This window comes from Malus domestica, chromosome 03 (genome assembly GCF_042453785.1).
Source record: "Malus domestica chromosome 03, GDT2T_hap1".
Classification (NCBI taxonomy): Eukaryota; Viridiplantae; Streptophyta; class Magnoliopsida; order Rosales; family Rosaceae; genus Malus; species Malus domestica.
The window spans coordinates 35,034,651-35,053,830 of NC_091663.1; the positions used below are offsets into that span (position 1 = coordinate 35,034,651).

A 19,180-nucleotide genomic window follows, 5' to 3' on the forward strand; every position below is an offset into this window, starting at 1 on the left:
CTTGGACAAAATTGCACCTACAAAACAATTATCACCTTTGGTTAAGGCCAAAAGCCTCACGCGCCCACGATGAAATTTGGGGGGGGGGCTTTGGCCGAAGAACCTTCGATGCCAAAGTTAGAATTTAGAGAGAAAAGTGTTTAGAGAGCTTTTGGGAGTTTTGCAAGAGTGTTGGAATTAGGTTTTCAGAGAAAATGGGGTAATATATATAGGGCATGGCCGGCCCCTTTGTGTATTTTTGGGGTGTAATAGGTGATTTAATTGGCAATTAATGGATTAATTAGGTAATAAATGCATTAATTAGCCAATTAACATAATTGAAAGGGAATGTTTTGGAGGTTATGGAATAATTACATTGTGGAGAATATGGGATGAGGATGGATAAAATAATTTTGAATTTGTTACTTATTTTGGGCACTTTTGACTTGGTTGAGGGTTGATTGCCTACTGCTTGCGCGTAGGAATCCCGGTATGCCTTGAGGGTAATTTTGTCCTTTTAACCCAAAAATCCACATGTCGCCTTGTAATTATTTTTGGCTCCACAACTCCCCCACCTATTCGCCAGCGTCCTCGAGCTCCCCTTCCACTCAAACGCCGACGTTTCCAACCAAGAAACCTCTTGACTCTTTCATTTTCTCCGTCTCCATGCCCACGCATGTGCCGTCGCCCACCACCCAACGAATAACTGGGGACCACGTTGCTGTCCAAGCTCACACGATAGAGATTTATCCCGGAGTGACAAAGACTGTGAAAAGGAAAACGGACGGTGGTGATTTGTGGTGGTTGGACGGAGGAGTAGTGGACGATCTTGATCTCTGGAGGTATTGGCTGCCGGCTTCGACGAGACCGGAGTTGGCCAGGACTACGTGTACTGGTGTACTGGGGAAAAACTGGTTGTAACAGTTCCGAAGGAGAGGAGGTTTTGGGTGAAGACAATGGGAGGCTAATTCTTGGACAATAATTAATATTTCTCTTTCAAGTTCGAATATCTTGCTAATAATAATGCATATGAACGTTTCGAGATCAAATTTTCAAAATTATTTGTTATTTGCTACAATATGTTTTGCACATGAATGTTGTAATATTCTTGTGTGATGAGTTTCTAAATTATCTTCATGCATGCTTGTGGGGACATGAAGTTAATCATAGTATGAATATTAGGCTCTGTAGAGGCGTATGTTAAATCTCTCACATACTGAGTGGAAAGGAGTTAAGCCATTGCATGATGGTGTGGGTTCGAATTCTGTCGGTGACTAATCTAACATCTAATCTAACAAAATCTATCATTTGACAAAAATAAAATTCTCTCATATACTGAGCGGTTTCAATATTGAATTAATTGAGGTTTTTTGTATATAAGCGATAAATAGAGGATAATATCGCTATTAATTGATAGTAAATTACTGAATTGTATCTAAAAATTTTGACAGGCTCATCACCTAAGCAAGAAGGCAAAAATAGACGCAGAGAAAAACAATTGAAGGTGAAGTTACAGTAGGAGTAATATTATTTTGAGTAAGTGTACAAAATTAACACTATTGCTGACGCGCTCTTTAATGTACTTACAACTCCACGTCTTTTAGACGTATTATTTTTTTTGTGTTTAAATAAAACAATTATTTTATTTTATTTTCTCACAGTAGTCTATGAAACTCACTTTCATAACCAGAAACACTTATAGCATCGTTTTGAATGAAGAAAAATTAGACCAATTTTACTACGCTATACAAAATCTGGTTAATTTACACTCTAATTACGTCGGGTTGTTCATGTGGTTCGTTACATTTTCCTATGGTAAGTTTATTAACACCTTCATCTTTATCTTTTGATTCACTTTTCTTTGGATTGATGCTGGTGGATCGGATATTAAAAATGTATTATCATCCAAAGGTTTCTATTTTTATTACATAGCGGTGCTATCTACACACTATTTGTACCTTTAACACATATATTATTACTTTCTATTCTTTAATTATCTTTAATTCATTTGATTCGACGGTCAAAATTAAGAAACATACGTATAAAATAAAAAATGTATGTATAAATATCACCCACTCACAAAATATGGATGCGATTGCTATGAAAGTTGTGGACCCTAAATTTGGCTTGCTAACCTCCCACCTTGTGCAAGCCATGCCCTTAGAAAATGACTTATATCCTTTCTTGTTGAATTGACAATCAAAACTAAATACATGCTTACTGGTGATTGTGAAGATAGCAGAATGTATGAACTTGAGAAGAACAGAAAAATTGTATGAAATATTGAGAGAGATTGATAGATGTAAATGTATTCTTTTTCCTTACTTTGTATTGTTTTACAATCCACACTTATATAAGTGTTTCCAAAACTCAATCTTACAGAGTAAGTAAACCTCCTTTTAACTACCTCCTTATGTCAACCGAATATCTCCTTATTCCAACTAACTATATCTCTAACAACCAAGATTCCAACTAATATACCAGCCTTTGTAGTCTCTTGACATGTGGCATTGGTTTAATCATTGATATTCTTTTCACTTGGACCACTATTTTCTACTTCATTCCTCTTACATCCCCCCTCAATCTGATGCTCGAGCGCACTGAGCATTAGATTGGCACAATGCTGCTGAAATAAAAGTGCAGACAAACCCTTTGTAAGTATGTCTGCAGACTGATCGGCAGAGGACATATGCTGAACTTGAAGATCTCCACGAGTGACCCTCTCCCGAACAAAATGATAGTCTATTTCAATGTGTTTGGACTTAGCATGGAACACAGGATTTGTAGATAGGGCAATAGCGGATATATTATCACAATATATTATGGGAGAAGAATGTAAAGGAATATGCATATCACAGAAGAGCTGTCGAATCCAAGCAAGTTCAGCAGCTGTAATTGCGAGGGCACGGTACTCAGCTTCTGTGGAAGATCGAGACACAGTGTGTTGTTTATTCGACGCCCACCAAATAGGGTTTGAACCAAGAAACACAACAAAACCTGAAATGGATCTCCTGTCATTTGGATCACCTGCCCAATCTGCATCACTATAAGATTGCAGATGTAGTGGTCCTGGTTTGAAATGAATACCATAGGTAGATGTTCCTTTGAGATATCAAATGATTCTCTTTACAGCAATGACATGAGAGACCATAGGATTATGCATAAATTGACAAGCCTGATTAACTGCAAATGCTATGTCAGGTCTTGTAAACGTGAGATACTGAAGTGCACCAACAACACTCCTATATTGCTCAGGACTGTGATAAGGCTGTCCATCATCCTTGAGTAACCTGTGATAGGGTAGACATGGTGTGCTACATGGTTTAGAATCATGTAAATCCACTTTATCAACCAACTCAGTGATGTACTTTGTTTGTGATACAAACAAGCCTTCAGATGTATAAGTAATCTGCAATCCCAGAAAGAAATGTAACTGTTCCAAGTCCTTCATTTCAAATTCTTGAGTAAGAGCTTGGACGACTTGACTGATTAATTATGAACTGCTACCAGTGAGAATAACATCATCAACATATAAGAGCAATAACACTGTCCCCTTTGAAGATTGTTGCACAAACAATGAAGGATATGCAGGAGAGACTTGAAATCCGAGACTTGGTAAAAAACAGGTAAATCTCTCATTCCAGGCTATGAGAGCATGTTTTAACCCATATAATGACTTCTGGAGCTTGCACACATAATCTGAAGGATGTGTGGCACTTTCAAATCCTGGAGGTTGGGCCATATAAACTTCCTCTTGAAGTATGCCATGTAAAAAGACATTATTTACATCGAGCTGTCGAAGAGACCACTTGAATTGAGCAGCCAATGCAAAAATAAATCTTATAGTTGTAGGTTTGACAACAGGACTGAATGTCTCCAGGTAATCAACACCCTCCTCTTGACTATACCCTTGTGCCACAAGTCTAGCCTTATACCTTGCCACTGACCCATCTGCATGTTTCTTTATTTTGTAAATCCATTTACATCCAACTAAGTTCTTATCAGGTGGTAATGGAACTAAAGACCAAGTCTTTTGAGAGTGAAGAGCAGCTATTTCCTCATTCATTGCTACCTGCCATTCTGAAACTTGAGATGCAGCTTTGAATGTTTTGGGTTCTGAAGCAATAGTAGCAGTAAAAGCTTTCTTTTTGAACACCCCATTCTTAGATCGGGTTTGCATATGATGTATATTCATTGGTATTGGTAGAACAACACTTAGTTGCTCCTGTTGAAAGTCAGGATCCACATGGAAAGGATGTTGTGTTGTGGAGCTGGTTGGATGTATTGCAGGATCACAATATATATGTGATGGAGGAATATGATTTGTGGGACAAGAAACACATTCTGGAGCACTAGATGCAACTGTTTCCAAAGAATCTGAGGCTCTGGATGCAGACAAGGAATCTAAGGCACTAAATGAATGCATAGACAAGGAGTTTGTAGTTCGAGATGACAATGAATGAGATGAAGGTGTAGATGCTTGATTGGTTAATGTAATGACTGGAGTGACAGATGAGGAATGGATGTGTGCATGGGATTCATTCAATGGAGATGATGCAGAAATCAATTTTGACTGTTGACACATACTGGAAATGGAATATGGAAAGCTATTTTCATCAAATAAGACATGCCTAGACACCAGAATTTTACCAGTTGCAATGTTAAGACAAATAAACCCCTTATATTGACCTGCATATCCCAGAAACACACAAGTTGCAGTTTTAGGCTGAAGTTTAGAAGTGTTGTAAGGTTTTAAGAGTGGAAAACATGCACACCCAAAAACTCTGAGATGTTTAATATCGGGAACTATGTTGTATAGTTTTTGAAATGGTGATTGCATATGTAAAGAAGCACAAGGCATCCTATTAATCAAATAAAAAGCAGTACTACATGCATGAAACCAGAATTGGTTTGATAATTTTGCAGTTTGAAGAAGTGTAATTGCTGTTTCTACAATGTGTCTATGTTTTCTTTCTGCCAATCCATTCTATTCAGGTGTGTAAGGACATGATTTTTTATGTAAAATACCATGATGTGATAGAAATTGTTGAAACTTAATGCTTGTAAATTCACCACCCCCATCAGATTGGAAAACTTTAACTATAGCAGAGAATTGTGTACACAAATAGGCATGAAAATGAGCAAAGGTTGCAAACACTTCTGATTTATTTCTTAATGGAAAAATCCATGTGTATCGAGTACAATCATCTATGAAGGTTACATAATACCTAAATCCTTCATATGAAAGTAAAGAGGCAGGTCCCCATACATCACTGTGTATTTTTTTTCCAATGGTATGACATATTTGTGTACAGGAAAATCAAATGGTAACTTGGTAAATTTTCCCTCTAAACATGGTGTGCAGATCGATGAACATGGATCTATTGATGTAGAGACTTGAGATTGATGTAGAATTGCAGAAGTGATTACATTGAATGTGTGTCCTAATCTTTTGTGCCATATGCTTGACTGAATTGGTTTTGCAAGAAAACATGAATGTGATGCAGGTAGGGTAGATGATGTCTTCTGTGAAATGTTGAATGAGATAGGGTAATAACCAGCACTACACAGCCATTTGAGTAGGATCTTCCCTGTGGATTTATCCTGAATCCAGAAAGAAACATCATCACAAATGAATCTGCATTTATTGTTTTTGCAGAGTTGATAGATAGATAATAGGTGTTGTGAAAGTTTTGGAACATGTAAAACATTCCTAAGTGTAAGAGAGTGTTGTGGAACTACCAATTTAGAGGTACCAATATTGGAAATACTCAAACCTGCACCACTTGCAGTGGTAATGGTGTCTGTGCCTTGATATGGAGTGGACAGCTCCAAGTTTGCCAACTCAGATGTCATATGTGATGTAGCACCAGTGTCTACAATCCAAAACTGTTCAGATGGTGCTGATGGTTGATGATTTGCATGCATTGCAGAGAGATGAGCAGTTGAAGGCCTTCCTTGATATGCAAAATTGCCTCTGTGATAACATTGAACTGCTGTGTGCCCATATTTCCAGCAAATTTGACATTGAGTAGGAGTAGGAGAACTCGAGGTTGGAGTAGTATGCCTTTGAAAACAGTCTGCAGCAACATGACCCTTTTTATTGCATATTTGACAAATAAGAATGTCAGCTGGATGATCTGGGCAGTGAGATTGGTATGGTTTGGGAGTACAAAGAATACCAGGATTACCATTTGAAAATCTTGGACCACTAGTATATTGAAATCTCCCTCTGCATTTTCCTCTGAAATTATTCCCTTCATATCCTCCATAGTTAGAATAACCACCATTGAAATTGTTATATGACCCATGTCCATGACTATGATTAACAGAACTTGATCCTCCATTGGACTTGAATGACTGATCAGAAGAGGACCTTGGTTGATCTTGATCGAGAACAAGAGCTTTCCCTTTATCGGAGTGGGTGCTAGCAACCATGGCACTGCCAAAAGACAATCCAGAGGAACTGTCAAAAGATTGCTCAATGATAGCTTCTTCTGCCAATAGTTGAGATCGAAAATCTTTGAGAGATATACCATTTTCTCTTCCTCTGATCACACATCGAAATGTGTTGAAATCTGCAGATAAACCTTTCAACGCTAGGATGATAATATCATCATCATAAAAAATTACCTCAGCTGCAGCAAGGTGATCTCTTGCATCTTTGATTTTTTGAAGATAAACAGACACATATTCTGACCCTTTCTTGATGTTCTGAAGTTCTGTCTTCATCTGAAAGATTGTAGCCTTTGTAACAGCAGAAAACCTTTCGGTGAGATTGAGCCACATCTCACAAGAACTCTTACTCCCAATGATGCAGGACATGGCAGTCGAAGACAGTGTAGCAATAAGCAACTGCATTAATGCACGATCGTGCATCTTCCAGACCAGGTATTCATCGTTTTCGACCCCTTCAGCATTCGAATCATTATCAAATCTTGATGGACACTTTCTTGAACCATCCACAAATCCCATGATCCCATGACTTTCCAGAAGCAACCGAACCTGAAAACTCCAAGTAAGATAGTTGGAGTCATCCAATTTCACTGTGACCGAAGTGGAGATTGTGGAGAGAAGATTGGTGATGGGTGATTGAACAATCTGTAACTGAGCAGCTATAACCATTTTTGCAAATTCTTGAAGAACACTTTCACTGATGCGTTTAATCAAACCGTTGGTGGGCAGACAAAAAGAAACCAACTTTCTAAGCACTTTGTATATTTCCTGACGCCAAAATTCACACAGAAATGCAAACTAGAAGGTGTAGAAGAGAAAGAAATGTGTTAGAGATTGAGCGGAAGCACCGGATCGATCGGCCGGCGATGATACCATATGAAGATAGCAGAATGTATGAACTTGAGAAGAACAGAAAAATTGTATGAAATATTGAGAGAGATTGATAGATGTAAATGTATTCTTTTTCCTTACTTTGTATTGTTTTACAATCCACACTTATATAAGTGTTTCCAAAACTCAATCTTACAGAGTAAGTAAACCTCCTTTTAACTACCTCCTTATGTCAACCGAATATCTCCTTATTCCAACTAACTATATCTCTAACAACCAAGATTCCAACTAATATACCAGCCTTTGTAGTCTCTTGACATGTGGCATTGGTTTAATCATTGATATCCTTTTCACTTGGACCACTATTTTCTACTTCATTCCTCTTACATTGATGTGATTGTGTCTTGAGAGTGTTCAAATCGGTGCCCGATTATGTCATCTATAACACTCAGCTTTGTTGTAACTCACTTCGTGTAAGAGTTGCCCTAACTAACTTATCAAGGCCAATTATAACACGTGTCAAAGTTCTTATAGTAGTATAAAGCCGTACACCGACCCAAGTCCAAGAGTCGCCGGAGATTGCGTTCAACATGAAACATGGTGTCCACCTGTGAGCTATATCCAAAACCCTCATTCTCCATCTGCCACCTGTATACTTGAAGAATCCTGCTGTTCAGTTCTCACTTATCCCAATCCGTACTCATACATCTTCATCCTTCCTCAACAAATTTCATATATATCTAGTTAAATATTTTGCTTAATTTGGAAAGTACATTATGTTGCCGTGAGGGGTTTTTTTTTTGTAAAAAAGGGCATATAAATATATTGTAAATATTAGGAATCTTTTATTAGGAAGGATTTTTTTATGCTCCCGTATCACCACCCTTCGATCACAAGGGGAGAGTTCTAGTTGTGATCTTGATGGTGTTTTTGAATGGTTGGATGTACAAGAGGTAACTGTGTCAGGGGGAATGCATGGTGCCGTGCCGGGTGATGCAGTTGATGCTCGATCTCCTCCTGCAGAAGAGCCTGTTGTGAGTGGTCAGCAACTTCTCACCGAAGAAGAGGCTGCCAGTCTGTGTGTTGGTGTTGCCGAAGAGGAGTGCACTGATGGTCAGCCAGCTGTTGCCGAAGAAGCTTATTCTCCTCTCTCTAGCTCAACAGTGCCGCTGTCTAATACATCTTCTCTGGATATCCCTGAGGTAAGTACTAGTGATACTTATGTAACTAATGATGTTATAAGTACATATAAATTGCCACCAAGGCAAAATCGTGGTGTACCTCTTGATAGGTTCTCTCCGGAAGGAAAAGTAAAGTATCCCATAGCCAATTATGTGTCCTGCAAAAACCTTTCATCTGAACGCCAAGCTTGGGTGAATAATGTGGATTCAATTCAAGTACCAACTCGAGTAGAAGACACTTTGAAGAGTCGAGAATGGACTGAAGCAATGGATGAATAGATGAAGGCATTGCAGAAAAATAATACATGGGAAGTAGTTGAGCTGCCAAAAGGAAAAAAAGCCAGTTAGGTGCCGATGGGTTTTTCCAGTCAAATACAAGGCTGACGGATCACTCGACAGGTATAAAGCAAGGTTGGTGGCGAAAGGGTATACTCAAACATACGGAGTTGATTATCAGGAAACTTTCTCTCCCTTGGCTAAGATGAATACGGTACGAGTCCTTATCTCACTAGCTGCAAATTTGAATTGGCCACTGAAACAATTTGATATAAAAAATGCGTTTCTTCATGGACATCTAGAAGAAGAAGTGTATATGGATTTTCCTCCAGGGTATAGCAACGGAGGAAAAATGGGAGTGTGTCGATTGCGGAAGTCCCCTTATGGGCTTAAACAGTCACCACGTGCATGGTTTGGGAGGTTCACTCAGGCCATGAGAAAGAATGGGTATTTTCAGAGTCATTCTGATCATACTTTATTTATGAAGCGGAGAAACGGTAAAGTAACAGCCTTGATTATTTATGTAGATGATATGATAATAACAGGTGATGATTCGGATGAAATTATCAAGCTAGAGAAGAACCTTTCTGCCGAGTTTGAGATGAAAAGTTTGGGTGACTTAAAGTATTTCCTTGGTGTTGAAGTTGCTCGTTCGTCCAGAGGTATTTTCTTGTCTCAACGAAAATATGTTCTAGATTTATTGAAGGAAACAGGTATGCTTGGGTGTAAACCCATGGATACTCCTATTGTGGAGAAACATTACTTGGGAATTTATCCGGATCAAGAACCAATGGATAAAGGCAGATATCAGAGACTGGTAGGAAGACTAATTTATTTAGCTCATACTCGTCCGGATATAGCCTATGCAGTAAGTGTGGTGAGTCAGTTTATGCACTCACCGAGTGTGGATTATATGGCAGCTGTTATGCGAATTTTGGCTTATTTGAAGTCGGCTCCAGGAAAAGGAATTTTGTATAAAAATTCAGGTCATCTGAGGGTTGAGGGATTTACTGACTCTGATTGGGCAGGTGATGTGACTGATAGGCGCTCTACTTCTAGATACTTTACGTTTGTTGGTGGAAATCTAGTTACTTGGAGAAGTAAGAAGCAAAATGTGGTGTCAAGGTCTTCAGCTGAGGCCGAATTCAGAGGTATGGCACATGGGATATGTGAAGTTCTTTGGTTACGTAAGTTACTTGGCGGTCTAGGTTTCAAAGCAAATGAGGCAATAAGCTTGTATTGTGATAATAAGTCCGCACGGGAGATTGCAGAGAACCCGGTACAACATGACAGAACAAAGCATGTGGAGGTTGACCGTCACTTTATTAAGAAAAAGCTTGAGAAGAAAATTGTGTCAATACCGTTTGTGAACTCGGAAAAGCAACTCGCAGATATCCTCACTCATGGCGTGTGCAGTAGGTTGTTTGGTGACTCACTTGTCAAGTTGGGCATGTGTGATATCTATGCTCCAACTTGAGGGGGAGTGTTGCCGTGAGGGGTTTTTTGTAAAAAAGGGCATATAAATATATTGTAAATATTAGGAATCCTTTATTAGGAAGGATTTGTGAGTCCTTTATTGTTACCTTGTAGAATAAGGATTGTATCTTGTATATATTTTTCCTTTATGCAATACAATAAAAATTAAGCCGTAAAATTCTATTCATTATACTTGCACTACTTGTAAAATAACATTCTAAGTAACCTAATCTGTCATATTCAAGTACAAAACATGAGCCAGGGACAGCCACATAGACGCCGACCGGACCAGTCCGAGGTTCAGGAACCCATAAAATACAGAGACGTCTTCAATGTCTCCGGCGAATTGGCTGACAGTGACAGGCCCGTCATGCCACGCGATGCCGCCACTGCCCAAGCTGCTGAAAACCTAGTCCTTGGAGAGAATCCGAGGGGTGGCCCAGCTGCTGTCATGCAGTCGGCAGCTACGTACAACGAGCGCTTTGGCCCTGTTGGCCACCTTGACGCCACTAAAGTCGCCCGAGAGGAAAGCGTCACCGTTACTGAAACAATTAATCCCGATGGCAACCGCGTTGTCACTGAAAAAGTTGCTGGACAGTTATATATTTTTCTATTTCAATTTGTATTATTGTTACAAGTTATTTTCGTTTGATGTAGATTCCACCAAGGGAGCAGTGTGCTCAGCCATTCTACGCTCAGTGGTTAATAGCAGCGCCTCAAGAGTTGGGTAAGTGATTGGTGAATCACGAGCTTGAGCTATTAAGAATATATTGTAATTAATGTATAATATTGTATTTGTCTAAACTAGGAAAGGCTATTCCATGTATTGTGCGGATCACGGCTTTATAGGATTATAATCAGGGTTTGACTTTACCACTTGTACTTGTATATATATGGGCTACATAGCCTCTGTTCAATACTGAAAAAGCATTCAGCCATATTATTCCTTCACATATTCTTTCATATATCAATCCCAGGAACTACCTAGCTCTTTCTTATTTTGGTATCATCACAGGCTCTTCGATCCACTTCATCAAACCCTAGCAAAATACAAATACCATGACAGACAACCAAACATCCAATCCCAACAAAAACAATTCCAGCAACCCCAGTATCGAATTATCAAATCCATACTATGTTCATCCTTCAGATCACCCTGGCCATGTGCTTGTTTCTGAAAAACTGAATGGGACTAATTATTCTTCCTGGAGCAAGTCTATGCTTCATGCCCTACGAGCCAAAAATAAAATTGGGTTCATTGATGGATCCATCAAACCCCCTTCAGAAGACGAAAAACCAGGTGACTATGCCTTATGGGCACAATGCAACATCATGATACTATCATGGATTTCAAATTCAGTAGAGTCTCATCTCTCTAAAGGCGTTGTCCATGCCCAATTTGCATACAAGATTTGGGAGGATTTCAAGCATCAATTCTCACAGCAAAACACACCAACAATTTACCAAATCCATAAACAAATTGCTTCTCTATCCCAAGGCTCCATGACGGTCTCAACGTACTTTACAGAACTCAAGCATCTCTGGACTCAACTCGATGCATATGAAGACCCCATCATCTGCAACCTGATGGATAAGCATCATGAGCAGCGAGAAAAATACCGACTTATGCAATTTCTTATGGGCCTCAACGATGTTCATGACACTGTTCGCACCAGCATTCTCATGATGACACCATTGCCCAATATTCATCAAGCTTATTCATTCGTCAGCAATCATGAACAACAACGCCAGTTGTCTTCGGAACAACGCAACCAATTGCCATCCGACAATTTTTCTCTTGCTGCCGCGGCACAAACTCGCTCTGATCAGCGCTGCGATCATTGCAACCGCGAGGGACACACCATCGACAATTGCCGCACTCTAAAATACCATTGCAATTTTTGTGACAAAAGAGGACATACAGAGGACAGGTGCAAAATTAAGAATGGAACATGGGTGCCCAATCCCAATGGAAGCCATGGCAACAAAACTGGTCGAAAGCAACGACCTCAAGGAGGCTCTTCTTCCCGTCCTGCTGCCCATGTAGCGGAAACAACTCCAGGCCCTCAAAGGCCATCCATGCCGCAGCCAACACATCCTCCTGCATCTTCCAATCCATTGAGTGCACTCTCTGCGGATCAAATTCAACAGTTAACTCATGCTCTCTCTTTGCTTTCTTCTGGTAATGGGAACACTTATGCAAACGCCGCAGGTTCGAATTCTTTTTCTGTTACTTCCATTAATTATGTGTTTACTAAGCCATGGATCTTGGATAGCGGAGCTACTGATCATATTGTTTCTGATTCCACTTTATTTTCTAACACCAAATCTCCTTCTGTACCCGTCGTTAATTTGCCCACTGGTTCTTCCATCCCAATCACTTGCACTGGTACAATACCATTTAATTCTGATATAACTTTAACCGATGTCTTGTGTGTTCCGTTTTTTAATCTCAATCTCATGTCCGCTAGCAAAGTCACTGACTCTCTCAATTGTTGTGTCATTTTATTTCCCACCTTTTGTGTTTTGCAGGACTTGGCTTCAGGGAAGATGATTGGTTCGGGTAAGATGCGTGGTGGTCTTTACTACATGTCGCCTATCCACCGGACACCTGCCTCTCATCATGTCTCTCATCCTTCCAATTTATGGCACCAACGACTCGGACATCCATTCCCTTCTCGTCTTAAATTAGCTTCTTCTTTATTACTTTCTAATGCTATTTCCCTTGACAATAATTGTAGTGTTTGTCCTTTAGCCAAACAGACCAGACTTCCATTTCCTTTAAGTTCAATATCAACTCATGCCCCGTTTGTTTTATTACATTGTGACATATGGGGTCCTTACAAAATTCCCACTCACTCTGGGGCTCGTTTCTTCCTTACAATTGTGGATGATTTTAGCCGATGTACTTGGGTATTTTTAATGTCTAAAAAATCTGAGACACAAAATCTCTTAAAGTCTTTTATCACTTTTGCTCACACTCAATTCCATGCTACAGTTAAAACCATTAGAGTAGACAATGGGTCTGAATTCCTCTCCATGAGAGATTATTTTCAATCTAACGGCATTGAACTTCAACGCACTTGTGTTTACACCCCCCAACAGAATGGGGTCGTTGAACGCAAACATCGCCATATTCTTACAGTGGCCCGTGCTTTACGCTTTCAGTCCAACATACCCCTCATCTTTTGGGGCGATTGCGTACTCACTGCCGTCTATCTCATCAACCGTTTACCTTCACCCCTCATTTCCAACAAATCACCCTTTGAACTTTTATACAACCGTCCCCCATCCCTTGAACATCTCAGAGTTTTTGGATGTCTCAGTTATGCTACCGTTGTCCATCCTACCCACAAATTTGAACCTAGAGCTCACCGCTGTGTTTTCGTTGGCTATCCCACATGCCACAAAGGATATAAACTTTATAACTTGGAAACTAACCAATTTTTGATCAGTCGCGATGTCAAATTTCATGAAACTTCATTTCCATTTTCTAATCTTTCCTCTCATGATTCTCATATTCCTACCACTAACCCCATAAATACAGACCCCACTTCTCTTTCCCCCATTTCTCATTTAACCCCACCTCTTCATGAATCTGACACCATCACCGATCACACCCCCTTCACTCCACATGGTGCTGACCCCACTCTTGTCCCCTCACCGGCCGACACTTCCACTCCACATATCCCAAATATTTCCCCTCTCTCAGACATCATTCCCCAACCCGTGCCTACATCTCCTCCATTACTACATGTCCCCACCCCTCCTGCATCCCCCGCACCTTCTCCTAACCATCTCACTGGCTCTCATACCGACCCTGAACTTCCCATCTCTTCCCCACCCACTCTTCCTTCTCTCCGTCAGTCCACTCGTCACACACAGCCACCAGCATGGACTAAAGATTACCACATGTCCAACCAGGTCAATCACTCTTCTTTGGCACCACGTTCTGCGACAGGTACCCGTTATCCCATCTCTGATTTTCTTTCCAACTCTCAATTCTCTTCTGCCCATTGCTCTTTTTTAGCTAACATTACAGGTCCATCTGAGCCCACCACATATGCTGAAGCTATCCTTGATCCAAACTGGCAACAAGCTATGCAAACAGAATTAGATGCATTACATCATAATCACACTTGGGACTTGGTTCCTCTTCCTGCTGGTCATAAGCCTATCGGCTCCAAATGGGTCTTCAAAAAGAAATACAAGTCTGACGGTTCTCTTGATCGTTACAAGGCTCGTGTTGTTGCCAAAGGATACACACAGGTTGAGGGAGTTGATTACCAGGAAACATTTTCACCCACTGCCAAACTCACAACTCTGCGTTGTCTCCTTACCGTTGCTGCTGCCCGCACTTGGTTCATTCACCAGTTAGACGTTCAAAATGCTTTTCTTCATGGCACTCTCCATGAAGAGGTCTACATGGATCCCCCTCCGGGTCTTCGCTGACAGGGGGAGAATCTTGTATGTCGGCTCAACAAGTCTCTTTACGGACTCAAACAGGCATCCAGAACTTGGTTCACCACCTTCTCGGATGCTATTCAGAACGCCGGATATCTTCAATCGAAAGCGGATTATTCTTTGTTCACCAAGGTCCAAGGTACTTCAATCACTGTCATTCTTATTTATGTGGATGATATACTTATCACAGGAAATAATATCCAAGAGATGGAACAACTCAAAGCATTTCTTCTCAAGCGCTTCCGCATCAAAGACCTTGGTGATCTAAAGTATTTTCTGGGTATTGAGTTTGCACGCTCAGAAAAGGGAATTTTTATGTCACAAAGAAAATATGCACTTGATATTTTACAAGACTCAGGGTTACTTGGTGCACGACCAGATTCTTTTCCGATGGAACAAAACTTGGCACTTACATCCACAGATGGAGCATTGTTGAATGACCCAACTAAATACAGAAGGTTAGTTGGGAGATTGATATATCTCACTGTTACTAGACCGGACATCGTTTATCCTGTTCGTACTTTGAGCCAATTTATGCACGAGCCACGGAAACTGCATTGGGATGCAGCTATGCGAATCCTTAAATATATCAAGGGGATTCCTGGTCAAGGTTTACTATTTTCTGCCAACAATAATCTAGACTTGAAAGCTTTTTGTGATTCTGACTGGGGACGATGTCGTACTACGCGAAGATCAGTTACTGGATATTGCGTTTTTCTTGGCAATTCACTCATTTCGTGGAAGTCCAAGAAGCAAGATAATGTGTCCAGATCATCAGCTGAGGCAGAATACCGTGCTATGGCAAACACTTGCTTGGAAATAACTTGGTTGCGTTACATATTACAAGATTTACGAGTTCCCCAGAAAACTCCCGCTTCATTGTTTTGTGATAATCAGGCAGCCTTGTACATCGCAGCAAATCCTGTTTTTCACGAACGTACCAAGCATATTGAGATAGATTGTCATATAGTTCGAGAGAAATTACAAGCTGGTATAGTTCGTCCTACGTATGTGCCTACGCTTTTTCAGTTAGCTGATATATTCACGAAGGCTTTAGGGAAGGATCAATTTGTGAAGCTGCGAGACAAGTTGGGCGTTCGTAATCTTCACTCTCCAACTTGAGGGGGAGTATTAAGAATATATTGTAATTAATGTATAATATTGTATTTGTCTAAACTAGGAAAGGCTATTCCATGTATTGTGCGGATCACGGCTTTATAGGATTATAATCAGGGTTTGACTTTACCACTTGTACTTGTATATATATGGGCTACATAGCCTCTGTTCAATACTGAAAAAGCATTCAGCCATATTATTCCTTCACATATTCTTTCATATATCAATCCCAGGAACTACCTAGCTCTTTCTTATTTTGAGCAGCACTGACAGTCATCTCAAAGGCATGTCCAAGATTATTCAACACAATCTAGACCAGTTCATCATCACTCACTGGTTGCCCGGCTAGGGCAAGATTGTCAGCTATCACGTTCATGCGATCCAGGTAATCCGCCACAGTAAGGTCACCTTTCTTTGTCTGCAGCAATTCATTTCTCAAAAATAAAATCCTGTTTTGGGAAGTAGAAGCATACCTTTGCTCGAGTGCTTCCCAGGTGGCTCGAGTAGCCCTCTTGCTCGCCATGACAAATAGTACAGAAGCAGTCAATGATCCATTGATCCTGTTGAACCCATGCAGTGTACACAGCGTTCACGGTTGTTGTACCAGGCAAGTGCTTTGGAGGAGACACTAAGGTACCATCAACGTATCCCATCAGATCTCTGCTTTTGAGAATTGGGAGAATTTGGGCCAACCACAGTGGGTAATTGGTCCTGTCGAGTTTGATGTTGACAACAGTGGAGAATGGGTGGAATGAATTATTGAAAGTGGGGGAAGGAGGAGGTGGGGTGGGATCGGAGGATGAGGAGATAACATTGTTTTCAGCCATTGAAGGGTGGAAAAAAAAAAAGATTAGTGTCGTTAGACAAAAAAAGGGCTCAATACCATGTAAAACTTACTCAGTGTTTCACTTCAATTGCATACCCAAAACAATCGTGGGATGCATGTATTTATAATACTTTCATGATTACAGTTTTGGGTTTGAAAACCTAGATACAAGGAGTTTTTGAAAATCAAAAAATACAAACAGATTACAACAGAAATTCAAAACAAGTTCTATAAACTAGGAATGGCTGAAAGGATAAGGAGTTTGAACTAAGTCAAACTCCTCAAGTTGCGATGATGCGCTCAGCATATTGGCTTCGTCTAACAGTTCCAACGTAAAACCATATTGGTTACATAGAAAGGAGTCTTACTTCGTAAGCACATAAAGAGCACATGTCACACGTCATTTTATGTGTATCACGAACAAACATGTCGGGTTTTTCACATATAATAGAAGTTAACCTGCTCTGATACAATAATCACAAAAAGTCGAGTATCAAGAGTAACTCAACTCTTTTTGCATATCTAATTGTCGATATAAAACTAATTAGGGATATTGACAATAACTAAAACTCCTTATAAGTACATGTAATTTCTCTAATTTCCCGTTGGATCTCAACAGATAACTTGCAATTTTTTCTTTAACTTTGTACATATGTTATCTTCAGATATTTTACATGTTGTGTTTATTTTCTGTCTCCCTTTATATTTTAAGAATATAAGAATTGGAACATCTAATTGATAGTGAACGTTGTTGGCTTCAAAAAACAAAGTGAGCGTTTATGTATATGTATATGACTGTATGTATTGGTTACCTTCGTTTGAAGGTTGTGGCCCAATATGTGGAGCCACCGGTGCCGATGGCATCTCCAGGAGGATCGCTTGATCGAGATGCAATTACAATTGGTGAAGCGCTGGAGGCCAGTGCTCTGACGGCAGGAAACAAACCAATTGAACAAAGCGACGCCGCTGCAATACAAGCTGCTGAAATGAGAGCCACTGGACCCAATGAGATAGCACCCGGAGGTGTGGCGGCTGTAGCTCAGTATGCAGCCTCTGTTAACCCGCGCGACGTCAATAAAACGAAACTTGGTGACGTGTTAGAGGTACAAATTAACATTTAATTTGGTACATCAGTAATTATGTTTAACATTCTAGGGTGTTTAATCAATTTCGTTTTTCTTTTCGTGAAAATAATGCAAGATGCAACTGAGAAGTTGCCTGCGGACAAACCTGTGACTAGAGAGGATGCAAAGGCGGTGATAGGAGCAGAGATACGGAACAGTCCAAATATGGCCACCACTCCAGGCGGAGTTGTTGAATCGCTGGCGGCAGCGGCTGGGCTTAACCAGAATGGGGGATAAACTTATTACTACTATTTCAATATTGTACATTTATGCATGCATGTTGAAGTTTGGGCGTAAGAATATGGGTTGAAAGTTTTCTGTGTGGATAAGTCGCGGTTACTTTTGTTGTACTACTACGTTTCTACAAGAATGTAGACATAAAAAATCAACCTTGTAATGTAAATATCTCGTTTAATGTCAACACGTTTCTCTTGTTTTGTTAGAAATATTAACTTTATAATGTTATGCTGGTAAAATGCAATTATAGCTATTCTAGTCAACTGCACGTCTACCTTGAGCTAAGGCACAAAACTGAAGTTCAAGACTAGTAGCAGAAGAGTGAGACTCTGTTGGGTGTAGCAGCAAGTAGATGAATCATTTATAATAAAACCAAATAATTTAGAAGGATCGGATAATACTAATAATTTGCAATTAATAATTGTACCCTTGTTTGAGGAAGTTTCTCTTGCTGTTGCCCGTTACATATGGCTTGGTTGGCTGTTGGTATTTGGCTTCGGCAACATAATTTGATCCAGCAAGATCTCAAGATCTTGTATGCCAAAAGAACCTCAACTGAAATTGCTTCTATTGTATTCTTCTTGTGTTTTCCTCCTTGCTTCGCACAATCCTTAAGTCAGTGGATTGAGAGAAACGTTATGATAGGTATATACTGATACTTTGGTTTTTTTAGATTTCTTTTACATGCCACCGTATTATTAACACGATATTTCACGGTTACAGTATATTTCAATGTTCTAAAATACGTTAGATGCTAGTTCGGCGGCGAGCTGGGGCCTAGTGCCTAGGCGGATTGGTGGATTTAACTGAATCTATTATATTTCGTGTATTAAGTGTCTGTTCATACTTAAAATATATATAATTTCATTATAAACTACAAAATAATTGACATATATATTATGTAGTATTACAACATAATGAAAACATGGAGAACAAGCATATAATGTGTGTTCTTTTAAGTATTCAACAAGTTTCTTACAATTTACTAAAAAAATAAAATGCAAAATGAAAGTTCTCTATTTCCTGTCTAAGTGAGATGCAACCTAGGCAGGTTTGGGCGGGTGCCTCAGCAGGTCTAGGCGCTCTTTTTTAATTTTCAAATGCTTAGGTATTAATCGGAGCAATGACCAACTGCCTAGCGCCTAGACGGGGGCCTAGGCGGGAATTTTTAGAACATTGGTATATTTTCGTGTCACATGCAAGTTATTCTCTAA

The 19,180-nt window shown here is 39.9% G+C and overlaps 2 protein-coding genes across 2 annotated transcripts; both read left to right on the plus strand.

The window, feature by feature from the left end:
* The first annotated feature begins 10,452 nt into the window (after window positions 1-10,452).
* On the plus strand, window positions 10,453-17,981 carry LOC139194571 (late embryogenesis abundant protein D-34-like). The gene is made up of 5 exons (XM_070819410.1): window positions 10,453-10,796; window position 10,921; window positions 17,430-17,708; window position 17,761; window positions 17,806-17,981. The coding sequence occupies exons 1-5, from the start codon at window positions 10,453-10,455 to the stop codon at window positions 17,964-17,966; spliced, it is 786 nt and encodes a 261-aa protein (XP_070675511.1). The 3' UTR covers window positions 17,967-17,981.
* On the plus strand, window positions 11,136-12,869 carry LOC139194570 (uncharacterized). Its single transcript, XM_070819409.1, has 2 exons — window positions 11,136-12,411; window positions 12,732-12,869. The coding sequence occupies exons 1-2, from the start codon at window positions 11,259-11,261 to the stop codon at window positions 12,764-12,766; spliced, it is 1,188 nt and encodes a 395-aa protein (XP_070675510.1). The 5' UTR covers window positions 11,136-11,258; the 3' UTR covers window positions 12,767-12,869.
* Window positions 17,982-19,180: the final 1,199 nt, after the last annotated feature.

Bases quoted from the DNA above. Each gene is read 5' to 3' on its own strand.
- LOC139194570 (XM_070819409.1), top strand. From the start codon at position 11,259: ATGACAGACAACCAAACATCCAATCCCAACAAAAACAATTCCAGCAAC. The intron at 12,412-12,731 runs GTTCGAATTCTT...TGTGTTTTGCAG, and splicing joins CACTTATGCAAACGCCGCAG to GACTTGGCTTCAGGGAAGAT.
- LOC139194571 (XM_070819410.1), top strand. From the start codon at position 10,453: ATGAGCCAGGGACAGCCACATAGACGCCGACCGGACCAGTCCGAGGTT.